General features: G+C 41.0%; 1 protein-coding gene across 1 annotated transcript in view; it reads left to right on the top strand.

The window, feature by feature from the left end:
- PACS1 (phosphofurin acidic cluster sorting protein 1) overlaps positions 1-18,516 on the top strand; it is a 165,105-nt gene that overhangs the window by 106,269 nt on the left and 40,320 nt on the right. The window contains exon 2 of the mRNA XM_007978166.3: positions 5,840-5,927. Within this exon, the coding sequence (XP_007976357.2) occupies positions 5,840-5,927 (88 nt within the window). The remainder of the gene's footprint in view (positions 1-5,839; positions 5,928-18,516) is intronic.

Raw genomic sequence — 18,516 nt, 5'->3', positions numbered from 1 at the left:
GGTGTGTTGTTTCCAGTATAGGACCATTGTGAGTGGAGCTGCTTTAAACATTATTTTTTAATTTTTTATTTAATTTTAAAATTGACCAATAATAATTGTACAGCTTCATGGGGTACATAGAGATGTTTTGATACATACAATGTATGATTAACAGAGCAGGGGAATTAGCATACTTGTCATCTCAAACTCTGATAGTTTGTGTTGAGAACATTGACTATCCTCCTCTTAGCTATCTATAATTAATATCATTAACTGTGGTCATCTTTCTGAACACTAGAGCTTATTCCTCCTATCTAGCTGTAATTTTGTGCCCTTTAAGAAATCTCTCCATTTCCCTCCCCTTCCCCTGCTATTCCCAGCCTCTAGTATCATCTGTTCTACTTTTTACTTCTATGAGATTAACTTTTTTAGCTTCCATGTGTGAGTGAGAACATGCAGTGTTTTACTTTCTATTCCCAGCTTATTTCACTTAACATAATACTCTCAGTTCCATCCATGCTGCTGCAAATGACAGGATCTCACACTTTTTTATGGCTGAATAGTACTCCATGGTGTGTGCACACCGCATTTTCTTTATCTGTTCCTCTGTTGTCAGACCCCTAGGTTGATTCTGTCTCTTGGCTATTGTGAACGGTGCTGCAGTAAACATGGGGGTCTGCATTATCTCCCTGATACAATAATTTCCTTTCCTTTGAACAGATTCCCAGTAGTGGGATTGCTGGATCATGTGGTAGTTCCATTTGTAGTTTTTTGAAGGAAACTCCATGCTGTTCTCCATAGTGGCTGCACTAGTTCACGTTCACTAGTTACAACAGTGTAGAAGAGTTGGCTTTTCTCTGTATCCTCTCCAGCATTTGTCATTTTAATAGTAGCCAGCCCAACTGGGGAATATGATACCTCATTGTGGTCTCGATTTGCATTTCCCTGATGATTAGGGATGTTGAATTTTTTAAATATGTTCGTTGGCTATTTGTATGTTTTCTTTTGAGAAATGTCAGTTCAGATCGTTTGCAGATTTTTTAAATCGGATTTTTTTTTTTTTTTTTTGCTGAGATATTTCAGTTCTTTATATATTCTAGATATTAATTGCCCATCAGATGAGTGGTTTGCAAATATTTTATCTTATTCTTTTCACTCTGTAGATTGTTTCCTTTGCTGTGCAGAAGTTTTGAACATTCTTGTACCTGTCTTCTTGTGGTGTGCCTTCCTTTCTCTTGGGTTCCCTTGGGAGCTGGGTATAGGAGTAGACACACACACACACACACACACACACACACACACACACACACATATATATATAATCTAATCAACTACCAAATGGTTTTCTCGAGTAACTGTACCATTTTCTACTGTCCCCAGCCATGTGTATAAGTTCCGGTTACCCTACATCTTTACCAGCACTTGGAATTATCAGCCTTTATAATTTTGCTGTAAAATTATTTTCTGCTGTAGAAAAACAAAGCAGAAGTGTCATCAGGGAAGGACTCTTCCCTTCAGGCCTTGGATCCAACATTTTCACTGCATGAGAAGCGCCCACCAGGGAAACATAGGGTAGCAAGAAACCTGGGGTGGGCAGCTAACTCACTCAGCTTCCTAATCACTGAGACTACTTCTTACAACGTCTTGCCAGACACAGTCAGTGTGAGTCATCCTCACAACTGTATCTGGGAGTCTTTGCATCAAATTTGTGCGAATGTGGGTTTATGGAGAAATTTATCTTATTTCCTTAGTGTTCTCTGTTATATGAAGATATATGTTTAAAATGTTCACTTATAATTAAAATAATTTCTTCTAATTTGCTAATAAAATGCTTTATACCAACTTAAATTGGTCCCTGGACTGTGATAGGCCTGTGTGCATCGTGTCTTGACTACTCCTGTGTGACCTAGGGACGTTTTCTTAACTCTTCCAGCATCTGTATCTGTAAAATAGGTATAATCCCCACCTCTTAGCATTACTGTGAAACTTAAAAGAGATAATGAAATGCATGTCAGGCAACTAGTACATGATAGATGCTGAATGAGGAATAGACATTTTCTTGTACTTTGAAGAGTTAGAATACATTTGAGTCCCCAAGTCCCCTTGAATCATGCCTTTGAAAACAAACAAAAACATCATGTTGAACTGATTGCCACAGGTTTCAAAATCTGTGTGCTGTGTTACATTTCTGTGAAAACATGGAACATATCCAGTCTTGCTGTTGCTTTACCTAAGGTACTAAATCTTTCTTGGCCATCTTGTTAACAGAAGGTGCTGTGGCATAAAGGTCTGTCTTGTCTCTTTATTCAACAAATATTTATTGGTCTGTGATGTTTTTTCCTCCTAACATAATTCTGCCATGTTATCCTATGAGGTATTTATGTAAGAGCCTTCTGAGGCATAATAGAGCAGTGGTGCAGAGCGTAATGTGATTATTTGCCTTTCCCGCTGGACTGTGTAGCCCACGTCCTTCTACAACTCCAACAACTGGTTCAGTACCAGGCGCAGAGCGAATGTTCTCTAAATGTGGGCAGTGTTGAATGAGTGAAGAATCTTAAGCAGAGAAGAAATGCGTGTCCCTGACTGACTCCTGTGAGACTTTTATCTTGCAGTGAGTTTATTCAGCAGCCACAAATCAGTTTGAAGGTGGAAAATGTTTGCTTTGAAAACAAGGAAAAACCTAACCCATCAGAAGCATTCATGATTAGCAGTCTGCAAAAGTTGATCATACACATTGAGTTATTCTCGTCATACCCAACTAAAACAGAGCCGAGAAACTAGGGGAAAGGCACTCAGGGCATTGCTTCAGAAATGGTATTCTCTGCAAACCTGGCTGCTGAAACTGCCTGCTATAACCTGAAGCCCATTTTATCTGATGTCTACTGTGATGACGTGCTGCAACTCTAAGACTAGTTTTGCCCACCACTGTCACTCACCTGTCAGAGCTTGCCAATTTCCCAAAACCTTACTTGTGCCGATGAACTTTCTCGAAGAGCAATAGTAGCATTTCTCTTTTTTATAAAACATCTAAGTTTCTCTTTGTTCTTTGGACATACCGAAGACTACCTGATCTACAGGTATGCCCCCAATTGCAGCAGTTTTTTTCTCCTCAAATAAAACATTTGAATTTCAGAGATTTGTTTCTATTGTATTTGATTTTGGCAAGCCTCAGATGAGAATGAACGTTGGGCATATTCAGTCTTTTCCATTTGCTTATCCCAGTCATGTCCCATTTCGTTTTGAGCCATCATTTTGTGCCTTGATGAAGGCACAAAATTCAGTTAAACAATGTACATAGTTAACTACTTTTGTTTGTTTTTTGTTTTTGAGATGGAGTCTCCCTCTGTCACCCAGGTTGGAGTGCAATGGCGCAGTCTCGGCTCACTGCAGCCTCCGCCTCCTGGGTTCAAGCAATTCTCCTGCTTCAGCCTCCCACATTTCTTTTTATTTTTAAGAGACTGGGATCTTTCTATGTTGCCCAGGCGGGCCTCGAACTCCTGGGCTCAAGCAGTCCTCCCACCTCAGCCTCCTGAGTAGCTGGGACTGCAGGAGTTAACTACCTTTCTGAATAGCCACATCTCCAGTCCCTGCTTCCTCCTCTAACTCTGCCCTTCTTGGCCCCCTCTTTTAAAGGCTCTTGTGATTATATAGGGCCCACCCAGATAATCGAGGATAATCTCCCCATCTCAGGAGCCTTAACTTAATCACATCTGCACAGTCCCTTTTGCCATGGGACTTTGCCAAGGTACCATATTCACAGGTTCCGGGGATTAGGAGATGACATCTGGGTGGTGGGGGTTGGGTATTCGGTCCACCACAAGGAGATTAGAGTTAGAATCCAGCTCTGTCACTTACTAGCTAAGTGAATTTGGACAGGTCACTACTCCACTTGAAATATTTTCTGTTGCATGCATAGAACAGTGAGCCCCCAACACACATCCACACAGTCCTATTTTTGAGGTCTAGGTGAAATAATATAGACGAAGAGACCTGATAAGTTTTCATACATTGTATTTTATTTTGATTCTAGCTTAAAGCAAAGAAAGAGATTTATTTTTTTTCTTTGTGTTAGTCAGCAGGTCTTTGAAAGTACTTGGGTGACTGGGCGTGGTGGCTCATGCCTGTAATCCTAGCACTTTGCAAGGCCAAGGCAGGCGGATCACCTGAGGTCAGGAGTTTGAGACCAGCCTGGCCAACATGGTGAAACCTGTCTCTACTAAAAATACAAAAATTAGCTGGGTATGATGGCGGGCGCCTGTAATCCCAGCTACCCAGAAGGCTGAGGCAGCAGAATTGCTGAAACCCGGGAGGCGGAGGTTGCAGTGAGCCAAGATCGTGCCACTGCACTACAGCCTGGGCGACAGAGAGTGACTCTGTCTCCAAAAAAAAAAAAAAGAAAGAAAGAAAAAAAAGAAACTACTTGGGTGAGGTTAATTCAAAACCAGAATTTAGTTCTGTTGACCTGGATTTGTCCTCCTTTAAAAAAAAAAAAAAAAAAAAACCTTAATTATATTAATTTCTTCACATACTTTTGTTAATCTGATTTTAACTAGAAACCATTTTAGGAAACTTAATGTAACAAATATTTGCTGAGCAACTATACTGTGCCCAGCATTTGGGCAGATGCTGGGGGGAGAGTGGTGGAGGGGCAAGCCTGCTGCCTGCCCACTGGAAGTTACACTCCAGTGGCAGGATAGGAGTTGTGCTGGGGACACATCACAGACTTTGCAAGGCATTGGGGGAAGTTCTCCTGGCAAAAATACATAACCCAAGGCTGAAGAGGCGTTAGCTGGCAGGCTGGTGCCAACAGAAGGAACAGCAACCTCCAAAGGCCCTGAGGCGAGAGGGTGGCACTGCCAAGGAGTCAAAGGAAAGTTAGTGTGGCTGGAGCAGAGGGAGGGCAGTGGAGACGCAAGACAGGGGCCTGAGCAGGGCCTAGAGGGCCTCAGCACGGAGGAAAAAAAAGGCATGAAATCCAGTCGGATTCTCTGGACTTGTCATGACTCTAGTCAGCAACATCCCTCATGTGTCCCGTTCCCCAGAACCTCTCCCAGGAGAAGAATGTTTGAAGACTTTGACCACCCGGGCAGCCACAGAAAGGCAGCGTCTAGAGTCTCCCTCCTACTGCTGGAAGTCCAGGGTGGCCCTGCTGTGGTAAGGCCAAGGTCAAGTCAGAGCAGAGTTACTGAGACTCCACAGTGAGGGACAATCCTGTCACTTTTGAGTTGCAGGGAATTTCTTGATTTGTGGCACTGAAGATGTTCTGCATATTTGGAGCAAAATGCAGCTGAAATAGAATTTGTGACCATTTAACCATTTCCTGCCAAATGGTGTATGTTTTGTTTGTGTGGATTATCTTCTCTTGCTAAAGATTTACATCTGTACATCTGTCAGGTGTGATCAGGTGGAAAGTAGAAGAGGAACTGTGTGATTCTCCTCCCTTGGTCTCCTCTTCCCCCTCAGAAATGGCTCCACCATACTAGGCATGGAAAATGTGTTGCCTTTGGCTTGAGATAAATGACATCCATGCAAGTTCACACAATAATGTACCTTTTGACACTTACTTTTAGAAGCCGGGCATGGTGGCATGTGCCTGTGGTCCTGGCTACTCAGGAGGCCAAGATGGGGAGGATCTTTGGGCCCAAGGATCCAGTCTGGGCAACATAGTGAGACCCATCTCTTAAAAGTATAAACATTAAGTAAGAGGGGATACTCTTTCACTGAGACAGGGGACCCCTGGGACTGAGGACAGTGTTCTCACATTCTTACTTCAGGTAAGGCAGGTTGCCTAACCAGTTGTTCATCACTTTTCTCATAAGTTTCTTGCATATGACAGTATCTTCCTTCCCTGTTTCTCTAGGCTATTCAGCTTGACTCTGAAGAAACTCGTCATGCTAAAAGAAATGGACAAAGATCTTAACTCAGTGGTCATTGCTGTGAAGCTGCAGGTGAGTGGGACAGGAGTGTTGGTTCAGGGCCCAGGGAAGCTGGATAACCATTTGCCCACTGCTGGGGCTTCAGCAACACTACTGGGACCACCTCTGGCTTCCTCCTCTCAGCACAGCAAGGTGCACAGTGGAAAGATGACAGAGCTCACGGGACCTTCTGAGCCCAGCTCTGCCTCTTGGTTAAGGCACTCAGTTTCTTCAAACCTTTCTTTGTCTGAAGAACAGAAATGGTTTTTCCTACACATACTATGAGGATCAAGTGATATAGATCCTAAAGTGTTTATTGTAAACTACTCAGAAATTACTAGGCTGGCTAGCATTGGTTTCAGTCTTAGTCCCAGGATTGCTAGATGCAGGTAGATGCACGGGTGTGGGAAGCACTTCGGAGGTTTTGTTTTTTTTTTTGATATGGAGTCTAGCCCTGTCTGTCACCCAGGCTGAGTGCAGTGGCTCGATCTTGGCTCACTGCAAGCTCTGCCTGGCGGGTTCATGCTGTTCTCCTGCCTCTCAGCCTCCCAAGTAGCTGGGATTACAGGCGCCTGCCACCATGCCTGGCTAATTTTTTGTATTTTTAGTAGATACGGGGTTTCACCGTGTTAGCCAGGATGGTCTCGATCTCCTGACCTCGTGATTCGCCCACCTCGGCCTCCCAACGTGCTGGGATTACAGGCGTGAGCCACCGTGCCCAGCCTGCACTTCGGAGGTTTTCTATAGAGTGGAAGAAACTTGCAGATTGTTATTTCAGACTGGGCAATTTAAAGTTTACTGGGATATTTTATCTTCTATATAAATCTCACGTATAACTCCTTACATTTAGTATTTTCTAGGGACCCAAAACATTTCACAAACATTTGTGCTCTTAAGTATTCCTGAATTTAAGGAAAGGAGAAGGGAAAAGCTGAATTATAGAAGGGCTCAGGAATTTACCTGTTGCCAGCTAATTACCAAACGGCAGAACTGGGACCAGAAACTAAAGAGTGGGTAATTTGTGTGCTCATTAAATCCCATTACCAGACCTCCCTTAACTGATTAATCCTTTCTGCTCTTGACTCCCTGGAGTAGAGAGAGATTCTGCAGTGCCTCTGGAGTCACTAAATAATGACTGGAGTCTTCAGCTTAAGGATGGTGTATTTATTGAATTCTTATTCATTGAAAAATAGCAAACTGTGATAACTCCCTACTAACCAGAATATTTTATTAGCTAGTTTACCTACTATGCTGCAATTTATTGTACTATATCACCTTCATTAAAATCCACTTCTATATCATTCTCAGTGTGTGAATCATACATTGAGGTGCCTGGGCCTCTTTCTGGGATAAATACTTTAGTCCCAAATACATAATTTAGTCCTCAAAACTTAAAATGTTGAGCTGGGTATGGTGGCTCACGCCTGTAATCCCAGCACTTTGGGAGGCTAAGGCAGTGGACCACCCAAGGTCAGGAGTTCGAGACCAGCCTGGCCAACATGGTGAAACCCCGTCTCTACTAAAAATACAAAAATTAGCCAGGCGTGCCTGTAGTCCCAGCTACTCAGGAGGCTGGAGCAGGAGAACTGCTTGAGCCTTTGAGGGAGAGGTTGCAGTGAGCTGAGATCGTGCCACTGCACTCCAGCGTGGATGACAGAGTAAGACTCCATCTCAAAACAACAACATCAAAAACTTAAAATGTTTTAATTACTCATGAATTCCTGTGTGTCCCACCTTATATTCTAATTCCCTGTTCATTTTATGAATAATTCCTTCCAAATCTATGAAGTGTTCCCAGACACTGTTTGTTGGGAAAGCGACTGTGGGACAGCGATGTGAACTGTTAGTGTCTTGTCCTCCTCTCCTGATTTTGATCCCCATTTCTAGGTCACAGGCAGTGTTCCCGTTTTCAGGAATTGCTTCCTTTGCTAAAGAATGTTGCTGTTCTGTGCCGACACCATTGGGGTGGTTTTGAAAGTTCCCTACTGAGTTTGCCATCCCTGCAGCTAAATGCTTTTGCCAAAGAAATAATTTATTTCCTGATTAAATATTTAACATTCTATAATTCTAAATTATACCAAAACTACAAATATTTTGAATTTTTAAATTGTTCTACTTCCAAGCGGCTGAAAGTAATTACAGATGTCACCACATTCATTTATTCAGTCACTTATGTATGCATTCATATAATAAATACTTATTGAGCATCCATTATGTGCCAAACATTGTTCTAGGCACAGGGGATACAGCAGTGATCAAAACAGACAAAAATCCCTGCCTTTAAGAAGCACTGAGCAGTGATTCCCCAAAGGAGATCTGCAGACCCTGAGGTCTCTAAGACACTTTCAGGGGATACAGGAGGCTACAACTATTTTCATGATAATACTGTGGCATTATTTGTCTTTTTCAGCATGTTGACTTTTGCACTGAAAGTACAAAAGCAACAGTGGATAAAGCTGCTGGTGCCTCAGCACAAATGCCCCCAGTGTCCCAGGGGTCATTGTGTTGTTTACCATCTCATGAGTGAAATAAGAAGATAAAAGGGCTGGGCACAGTGGCGCACCCCTGTGGTCCCAGCTACTTGAGAGGCTGGGGCAGGAGGGTCACTTGAGCCTAGGAGCTGGCTGGAATGAGCTGTTTGTGCCAGTGCACTCCAGCCTGGGCGACAGAGCGAGACTGCGACTCAAAAAAAGGGAGAGAAAGCCAGTTTTGCTTAAAAATGTTCTAAAGAAAGCAGTAAAACTTGTTAATTTATTACATCTCAACCTTGAGTCTGCATCTTTCTCATGCTGCGTGTGATGAGATGGGAAGTATACACTGAGCACTTCTGCCTGGCAGCAAAGTACAATGTCTGTCTCTAAGACTAGTGCCTGTGTGAGGTAGAGCTACTGAGTTGTGAACTACAGAGCTGCTTTTTCTCATGAACACCATTTTTACTTCAAAGAGGGACTTATAGACAAACAGGTTATTTAGACTCAGGTGTTTGGAAAGTGTTTTCTTAAAAATGAACAGTTACCCTATTAATTCAAGGAAAACAACTTAGTATAGGTTGCCAATGATAAATAAACTTTCCTTTTTTTTTTTTTTTTTTTTTTTTTTTTTTGAGACAGAGTCTTGCCCTGTTGTTCAGTGGCGTGATCTTGGCTCACTGCAATCTCCATCTTCTGGGTTCAAGCGATTCTCCTGCATCAGCCTCCCGAGTAGCTGGGACTGCAGGCGCCCACCACCACGCCCAGCTAATTTGTGTATTTTTGGTAGAGATGGGGTTTCACCATGTTGGCCAGATTGATCTTGAACCTCAGGTAATCTGCCCACCTTGGCCTCCCAAAGTGCTGGGATTACAGGCAGGAGCTACCACATCTGGCCAAAATTTGAGCTTTTAAGTGAAAATTAGAATTTTGGAAAACTCGTTTTTGTCACTGAAAGCTTAAAAGCTTCCCAGTTCTTAAAGACTTTTCTGAAGAAATCAGAAGTGATATTAAAGATTCTGAGTTTTTTATATTGTAAAATATATAACATTTGAATATTTTCTAAATGACTGATGCATAAGGTTACAAAATCATGCTGGATAAAAGATCTTTTCAAAGAACAAATAGACCAGTGGATTGGGTTTTTAGCTTTCTATTTTAAAATAATTTTAAAATGTACCCGAGAGATGCAGGGATAGTCTAAAGAGTTCCTATATACCCATCCAGCTTCTCCCAATGTTAACATCTCTCTTAACCATGGTACATTGATCAAAACTAAGAAATTATCATTGGTATGATATTATTAATTAAATTAGACCAGATTTCCTAATGTTTTCATTAACATTCTTTTTCTATTAATTGGATTTTAACATATAAGAGTACGAAAGTCTTATTGATATTATTTAAAATTCTACTTTGGAAAAAAAATTTTTACTTTGCAACTAATCTTTAAGAAACTACCACTTAGAGAGTTAATGGTATAGTATCAAAGGAAAATAGTCCACAACTGTCTGGTCACAATGGCTCATCCCTGTAATCCCAGCACTTTGGGAGGCCAAGGTGAGAGGACTGCTGAAGCCCAGGAGTTCGAGACCATCCTGGGCAACACAGCAAGACCCCATCTTTACCAAAAATAAAAACTATCTGGGAATGGTGGCGTATGCCTGCAGTCCCAGCTATTTGGGAGGCTGAGGCAGGAGGATTGCCTAAGCCCAGGAGTTCAAGTTTACCATGAGTTATGATCACACCACTGCACTCCACCCTGGGCAACAGAACGAGACCTTGTCTCTAAAAATAAAAAATAAAAATAAATAAAAAATTCCACAGTTGTCTAGAAAGGCTGTTAAAATGCTCCTCTTTTTTCCAGCTGTAGATCACTTTGAGTCTGGATTTTCTTCATATACTCAACCAAACTAATGTTTTGCAACACATTGAGTACAAAAATAGGAATGAGAATCTAGTTGTTTTCTATTAAGTCATTCATTAAAAAGATTTACAGAAATGTAAAACTATGCCATCTCCCTCATACACTGCTGTTGGGAATGTAAAATAATGCAGCCACTGTGTTGTTTTGTTTTGCTTTTGTTTTTATTTTAGAGACGAGGTCTTGCTGTGATGCCCAGGCTGGTTTCAAACTCCTGGCCTCAAGCAGTCCTCCCGCCTCGACCTCCCAGTGCTGGGATTATAGGCTTGTGCCACCATGCCTGGTTCTCAAAAGGTTAAAGACAGAGTAACCATATCAGAGTAACCATATGACTTAGCAATTCTTCTCCTAGGTATGTCCCCAAGAGAAATGAAAACACACAAAATCTAACATGCAAATGTTCATAACAGAATTATTCACAAGCTAAAAAGTAGAAACAATACAAGTCCATCAACTGATCAATGGATAAATAAAACGTGGTCTAGTCATACAGCTTCGGAATACTATTTGACAATAAAAAAGAATGAAGTGCTGCGCGCGGTGGCTCACGCCTGTAATCCCAGCACTTTGGGAGGCCGAGGCAGGCGGATCACAGGTCAGGATATCGAGACCACAGTGAAACCCCGTCTCTACTAAAAATACAAAAAACTAGCCGAGCGCTGTGGCGGGTGCCTGTAGTCCCAGCTACTTGGGAGGCTGAGGCAGGAGAATGGCAGGAACCCGGGAGGCGGAGCTTGCAGTGAGCCGAGATCGCGCCACTGCACTCCAGCCAGGGGGACAGAGCGAGACTCCGTCTCAAAAAAAAAAAAAAAAAGAATGAAGTATATCCATGCTCCAGATGGATGAACCTTGAAAACATAATGCTTAAGTCAAAGAAGCAAGACACAAAAGGCCACATATTGTATGATTCCATTTATATGAAATAGGCAAATCCCTAGGGTCAGAAAGTAGATTGTAGTTGCCAGGGGTTATGGTGGGAGATGGGCAGACTGGGGAGGGTGATAATTAAAGAATGTGAGGTTTCCTTGTTTAATGATGAGAATGTTCTGGTACTGACTGGCGATGGTTGCACAGCTCTAAACATACTGAAAGCCATTGAATTGTATACTTTAAATGGGTGAATTGTATGGTATTTGAATTATATTCCAGTAAAGCTATGATTTTTTAAAAAAACTATGTCTTCTCACTAAATTATTTTTGTTTTGGGAACATATTTTTCATTTTAAAACTTTGTATATAAACACATAATAGGTTTATTGTTAATTTTAAATGGATTATTAAATATTTTAAAATACCTGTTTTAATTCATAATGTGACTGTTGATAGATAAACCTACATAAACAAAGTATTAATAGATATATCTACATACACAAAAGCTATTTGGGATTCTTTCTAAGAGTGTAAAAAGGGCTAGGCGCAGTGGCCCATGCCTGTAATCCCAGCACTTCGGGAGGCTGAGGTGGGCAAATCATGAGGTCAGGAGATCGAGACCATCCTGGCTAACATGGTGAAACCCTGTCTCTACTAAAAATACAAAAAATTAGCTGGGCATGGTGGCGGGTGCCTGTAGTCCCAGCTACTTGGGAGGCTGAGGCAGGAGAATGGTGTGAACCCGGGAGGCGGAGCTTGCAGTGAGCAGAGATCGTGCCACTGCACTTCAACCTAGGCAACAGAGCGAGACTGTGTCTCAAAAAAAAGAGTGTAAAAGGTCCTGAGGCCAAAAATTTGAGAATTGTTATAGTAAAAGGAAAGAAACAATAAACAAAATAAATGAGAAAATTATATGTAGGCATTCCTTAAAAGTTTTTTTATTTTATGAGATGGAGTTTCACTCTTGTTGCCCAGGCTGGAGTGCAATGGTGCGATCTCAGCTCACTGCACCCTCCGCCTCCCAGGTTCAAATGATTCTCCTGCCTCAGCCTCCCAGGTTGCTGGGATTACAGGCGTGCACCACCACACCTCACTAATTTTTGGATTTTTAGTAGGCATGGGGTTTCACCATGTTGGTCAGGCTGGTCTCAAACTCCTGACCTCAAGTGATCCACCCACCTTGGCCTCCCAAAGGGCTGGGATTACAGGTGAGAACCACCGTATCCAGCCACATTCCTTAAAATCTAATCCATTCCTGAAAATATGTTGGATGGCAGAAGCCTATATTTTATTATTTAAATGGGAAAAATAAGAAATACACAATATCACAACACTGTAATTGTGGTATATAAATTACTCATATTTTGAGTAGGAAGACTAAAAGATGAGCCTATCAAAAATAATAACTATGGGCCAGGCGCGGTGGTTCATGCCTATAATCCCAGCTCTTTGGGAGGCTGAGGCAGCTGGGTCACCTGAGGTCAGGAGTTTGAGACCAGCCTGGCCAACATAGTGAAACCCTGTCTCTACAAAAAATACAACATTAGTCAGGCATGGTGGCACATGCCTGTAATCCCAGCTACTCAGGAGGCTGAGGCAGGAGAATCGCTTGAACCCATGAGGCAGAGGCTGCAGTGAGCCAAGATGGCACCACTGCACTCCAGCCTTGGCAACAGAGCAAGACTCCATCTTAAAAAAAAAAAAAAAAAAAAAAAAGAGGGAGGGGGGATAAAGTTAGGTGTAGAGTTTTCATTGGTTTTCTCTTTGCTTCTTTGTTTTTTGTCTTTGCAATCAGAGTTAAGTTACCATTCAGTTTTTAATAATGGGTTGTAAGATATTTGCAAGCCTCATGGTAACCACAAATCAAAAAACCCTGTAACAGATACACAAAAAACAAAAAAATAAAAAGCAAGAAATTAAAACATACCATCCGAGAAAATCACTTTCACAAAAAGAAAGACAAGAAGGAAGGAAGACCACAAAACAACCAGAAAACAACAAAATGGCAATAGTAAGTCCTTACGTATCAATAATAACTTTGAATATAAATGAACAAAATTCTGCAATCAAAAGACATGCAGTGGTTGAATGCATTAGAAAACAAGACCCAGCTGGGCATGGTGGCTCATGCCTGTAATCCCAGCACTTTGGGAGGCCAAGGTGGGCAAATCACAAGGTCAGCAGTTCAAGACCAGCCTGGCCAACACAGTGAAACCCCATCTGTACTAAAAATACAAAAAATTAGCTGGGTGTGGTGGTGCACGCCTGTAATTCCAGCTACTCGGGAGGCTGAGGCAGGAGAATTGCTCGAATCTGGGAGGCGGAGGTTGCAGTGAACCCAGATTGCACCACTGCACTCCAACCCAGGCAACAGTGCAAGACTCTGTCTCAAAAAACCAAAACAAAACAAGACCCAGCTAGGCACAGTGGCTCATGCCTATAATCCCAGCACTTTGGGAGGCTGAGGCAAAAGTATTGCTTGAGCCCAGGGGTTTGAGACCAGCTTGGGCAACATAGTAGAACCTTGTGTCTACAAAGAATTTGAAAAATTAGCTGGGTGTAGTGGTAGACCTACTCAGGAGTCTGAGGTAGGAGGATCACTTGAGCTCAGGAGGTTAAGGCTAAAATGAGCTATGATTGTGTCAGTGCACTCCACCTTGGGCAATAGAGTGAGATGCTGTCTCAGAAAAACAAAAACAAAAACATGACCCAAACATCTGTTGCCTATGAGAAACACACTTGACCTGTAAAGACACATAGAGACTAAAAATAAAGGGTTGGAAAAATATACTCTATGCAAATGGAAACCAAAAAAAAAACAAGAGTAGGCATAGCTATACTTACATCAGACAAAATAGATTTCAAGACAAAAATTGTAAAAATTGACAAGGTCATTATATAACGATAAAGGGGTCAACTCAGCAAGAGGATATAACAATTGTAAATATATATGCACCTAACACTGGAGCACCCAGATATATAAATCAAATATTATTAGAGCTAAAGAGAGTGTTAGACTCCAGTACAACAATAGCTAGAGACTTTAACACCCCACTTTCAGCATTGGACAGATTTTCCAGACAAAATAAACTAAGAAACATCAGACTTAACTGCACTATAGACCAAATGGACCTAATAGATATTTACAGAACATTTCTTCCAATGGCTGCAGAATACACTTTTTTTTTTCCTTAGCACGTAGATCATTCTCAAGGATAGGCCATATGTTAGGTCACAAAACAAGTCTTTAAACATTCAAAAAAAAAGTTGAGGCCAGGCATGGTGACTCACGCCTGTAATCCCAGCACTTTGGGAGGCCAAGTTGGGTGGATCACGAGGTCAAGAGATCAAGATCATCCTGGCCAACATGGTGACACCCCGTCTCTCCTAAAAATACAAAAATTAGCTGGGCGTGGTGGCAGGCACCTGTAGTCACAGCTACTCAGGAGGCTGAGGCAGGAGAATTGTTTGAATCCTGGGGGTGGAGGTTGCAGTGAGCGGAGATTGTGCCACTGCACTCCAGCCTAGGCAACAGAGTGAGATTCTGTCTCAAAAAAAAAAAAGTTGAAATAATATCAAGCATCTTCACTGACCATAATGGAATAAAACTAGAAATCAATAACAAGGAATTTCGTAAGCAATACACACACATGGAATTAAACCATATGCTCCTAAATGACCAGTGGGTCAATGAATAAATTAAGAAGGAAACTGAAATTTTCTTGAAACAAATGATAATGGAAACATAACATATCAAAACCTATGGGATACATCAAAAGCAGTACCAAGGGGGAAGTTCATAGCTATAAAGTGCCTACATCAAAAAAGAAGAAAAACTTCAAATAACCTAATGATGCTTCTTAAAGAACTAGAAAAACAAGAGCAAACCAAACCCCAAATTAGTAGAAGAAAAGAAATAATGAACATCATAGCAGAAATAAATTTGAAGAAAAAAAAATCAACAAAACAACTTTTGGGTTTTTGTGTGTGTTTTGTTTTGTTTTGTTTTGTTTTTGAGATGGAGTCTTGCTTTTGTTTTGTTTTTGAGATGGAGTACAGTGGTGCAATCTCAGCTTGTTGCAGCCTCTGCCTCCCAGGTTCAAGTGATTCTTCTGCCTCAGCCTCCCGAGTAGTTGGGATTACAGGCGTGCACCACCATGACGGCTAATTTTTGTATTTTTAGTAGAGACGAGGTTTCACCTTATTTGCCAGGCTGGTCTCAAACTCCCAACCTCAGGTGATCTGCTCGCCTTGGCCTTCAGTGCTGGGATTACAGGCGTGAGCCATCATACCCGGCCAAAGAGTTGTTTTTTGAGAAGACAAAATGGACAAACCTTTAGCCAGACCAACTAAGAAAAAGAGAGGACACAAATAAATCAGAGATGAAAAAAGAGGTGACTGACACTGCAGAAATTCAAAGGATCATTAGTGGCTGCTGTGAGCAGCTATATACCAATAAACTGGAAAACCTAGAAGAAATGGATAAATTCCGGGGAAGATACAGCCTACCAAGATGGAACCATGAAAAAATTCAAAACCTGAATATACCAATAACAACAACAACAAAAATAGCTAGATGCCATCAACATAGTCTCCCAGGAAAGAAAAGCTCAGGCCTTGTTAGCTTCACTACTGAATGTTACCAGACATTTAAGAAGAACTATTGCAAAACATAGAGAATACTTCCAGACTCAATCTATAAGACCAGTATTCCCCTGATACCAAAACCAAAGACAGTGACAGGGCAGTATCTCTGATTACATTGATGCAAAAATCGTCAAGAAAATACTAGCAAATAGAGTTCAGCAACACATTAAAAACATCATTCATCATGACCAAGTGAGGTCGCGGGGATGCACAAGGATGGTTCAGCATACACAAATCAATTAATGTGATATATCATATCAACAGAATGGAGGACAAAACCCATGTGATAATCTCAATTGATGCTGAATGGCAGTTGGGCATTGTGGCTCCCGCCTGTAATCCCAGCACTTTGGGAGGCCAAGGTAGATAGATCGCTTGAGGCCAAGAGTTTGAGACCAGCCTGGGCAACATGGCAAAACCTCATCCCTGGTGGGGGGAGTATATATACACACACATATATATATACACATATATATATGTGTATATATAGTTTTTTCTGAAAAAGCATTTGATAAAATTCAACAAGCCTTCATGATAAAAATCCTCAAAAAATGGGTATGAAAGAAACATACCTCAACACAATAAAAACTATATGTGACAGACCCATAGCTTGTATCAGACTGAACAGAGAAAAAAATCTGAAAGCCTTTCCTTTAAGATCTGGAACAAGACAAGGATCCCCACTTTCACCACTGTTATTCAGTATAATAACTAGAAGTGCTAACTAGAGCAGTCAGGCAAAAGAAAGAAATAAAGGCATCCAGATTGGAAAGGAAAAAGTCAAATTATCCTTGTTTGCAGATGATATGCTCTTATATGTGGAAAAACCTACACTTCACAAAATAACTAGTAGAACTGATAAAATCAGTGAAGTTGCAGGATACGAAATCAACATACAGAAATCAATAGTATTTCTATATGTCAACAGTGAACAATCTGAAAAAGAAATCAAGAAAGTAATCCCATTTACAAGAGCTACAAGTGAAATAAGATACCTAGGAATAAACTTAACCAAAGAAGTGAAAGATCTCTATATTAAAAACTGTAAAACATTGATGCAAGAAATTTAAAAGGACACAAAAAGTGGAAAGATATTCCGTATTCATGGATTGGAAGAATCAATATTGTTAAAATGTCCATACCACCCAAAGCAATCTACAGATTCAATGCAATCCTTATCAAAATACCAATGACATTCTTCATAGAAATAGAAAAAACAATCCTAAAATGTATATGGAACCACAGAAGACCCAGAATAGCCAAAGCCATCCTGAGCACAAAGAAGAAACCTAGAGAAATCACATTATCTGACTTCAAATTATACTGCAGAACTATAGTAACGAAAACAGCATGATACTGGCATGAAAACAAACACCTACACCAATGGAAGAGAATAGAGAATCTAGCAGTAAATCCATACATCTACAGTGAACTAATTTTCAACAAAGGTACCAAGAACATATATTGGGGAAAGGACAATCTCTTCAATAAATGATGCTGGAAAAACTGGATATCCACATGCAGAGAATGAAACTAGACTCTTATCTCTCACTATATACAAAAATCAGATAAAAATTGACTGGATACTTTAATACCTGAAACTATGACACTACTAAAAGAAAACATTTTTCCAACTGCTTTGGCCACTAAAATAATAAAAATAAAAGAAAACATTGAGGAAACTCTCTAGGAAATTGATCTGGGCAGAGATTTCTTGTGTAATACCCAGCACTGGCAACCAAAGCAAAAATGGACAAATGGGATCACATCAAGTTAAAAAGCTTCTGGGCCAGGCGCAGTGGCTCATGCTTGTAATCCCAGCACTTTGAGAGGCCAACAAGGGATCCCTTGTCCATCCAACAAGGGATTAATAACCAGAATATGTAAGGAGCTCAAACAACTCAGGAAAATATCTAATAATCCTATTAAGAAATGGGCAAATGATCTGAATAGACGTCTCTCAAAAGAAGACCTACAAATGACGAATAGGCCTATGAAAAGGGTGTGCAACATCATTGATTATCAGAGAAATGCTAATCAAAACTACAATGAGATATCATCTCACCCTGGTTAAAATGGCTTTTATCCAAAAGACAGGCAATAGTGAATGCTGGTGAGGATGTAGAGAAAAGGGAACCCTCATACACTGTTGGTAGGAATGTAAATTAGTACAGTGAATATGGAAAATAGTATGGAGGTTCCTCAAAAAACCAGAATAGTCCCATGTAGCACTATTCACAATAGCCAAGATTTGGAAGCACCTAAGTGTCCATCAACAGATAAATTGATAAAGAAAATGGTACATACACACAATGGAGTACTATGCAGCCATAAAAAAGCATGAGGTCCTGTCATTTGCAATAACATGGATGGAACTGGAGGATATTATGTTAAATAAGCCAGGCACAGAAAGACATACTTTGAATGCTCTCACCTACTTCTGGGAGTTAAAAATTAAAGTCATGGAGATAGTGTAATGATGGTTACCACAGGTTTGTATGGGCAGTGGGGCAGTGACAATAGTTAATGGATACAAAAACATAGAATGAATAAGATCTGGTATTTGGCCAAGCATGGTGGCTCACGCCTGTAATCCTAGCACTCTGGAAGGCTGAGGTGAGAAGATCCCTTGAGTCCAGTAGTTTGAGACCAGCCTGAGCACTGTAGTGAAACCCCATCTCTATTTTTTTTTTTTTTTTTGGAGACAGAGTCT

Source organism: Chlorocebus sabaeus, chromosome 1, assembly GCF_047675955.1.
Source record: "Chlorocebus sabaeus isolate Y175 chromosome 1, mChlSab1.0.hap1, whole genome shotgun sequence".
NCBI classification, from domain to species: Eukaryota; Metazoa; Chordata; class Mammalia; order Primates; family Cercopithecidae; genus Chlorocebus; species Chlorocebus sabaeus.
Note: the sequence above shows the minus strand (reverse complement) of the source record. Positions and strands in the feature narration are given on the sequence as shown.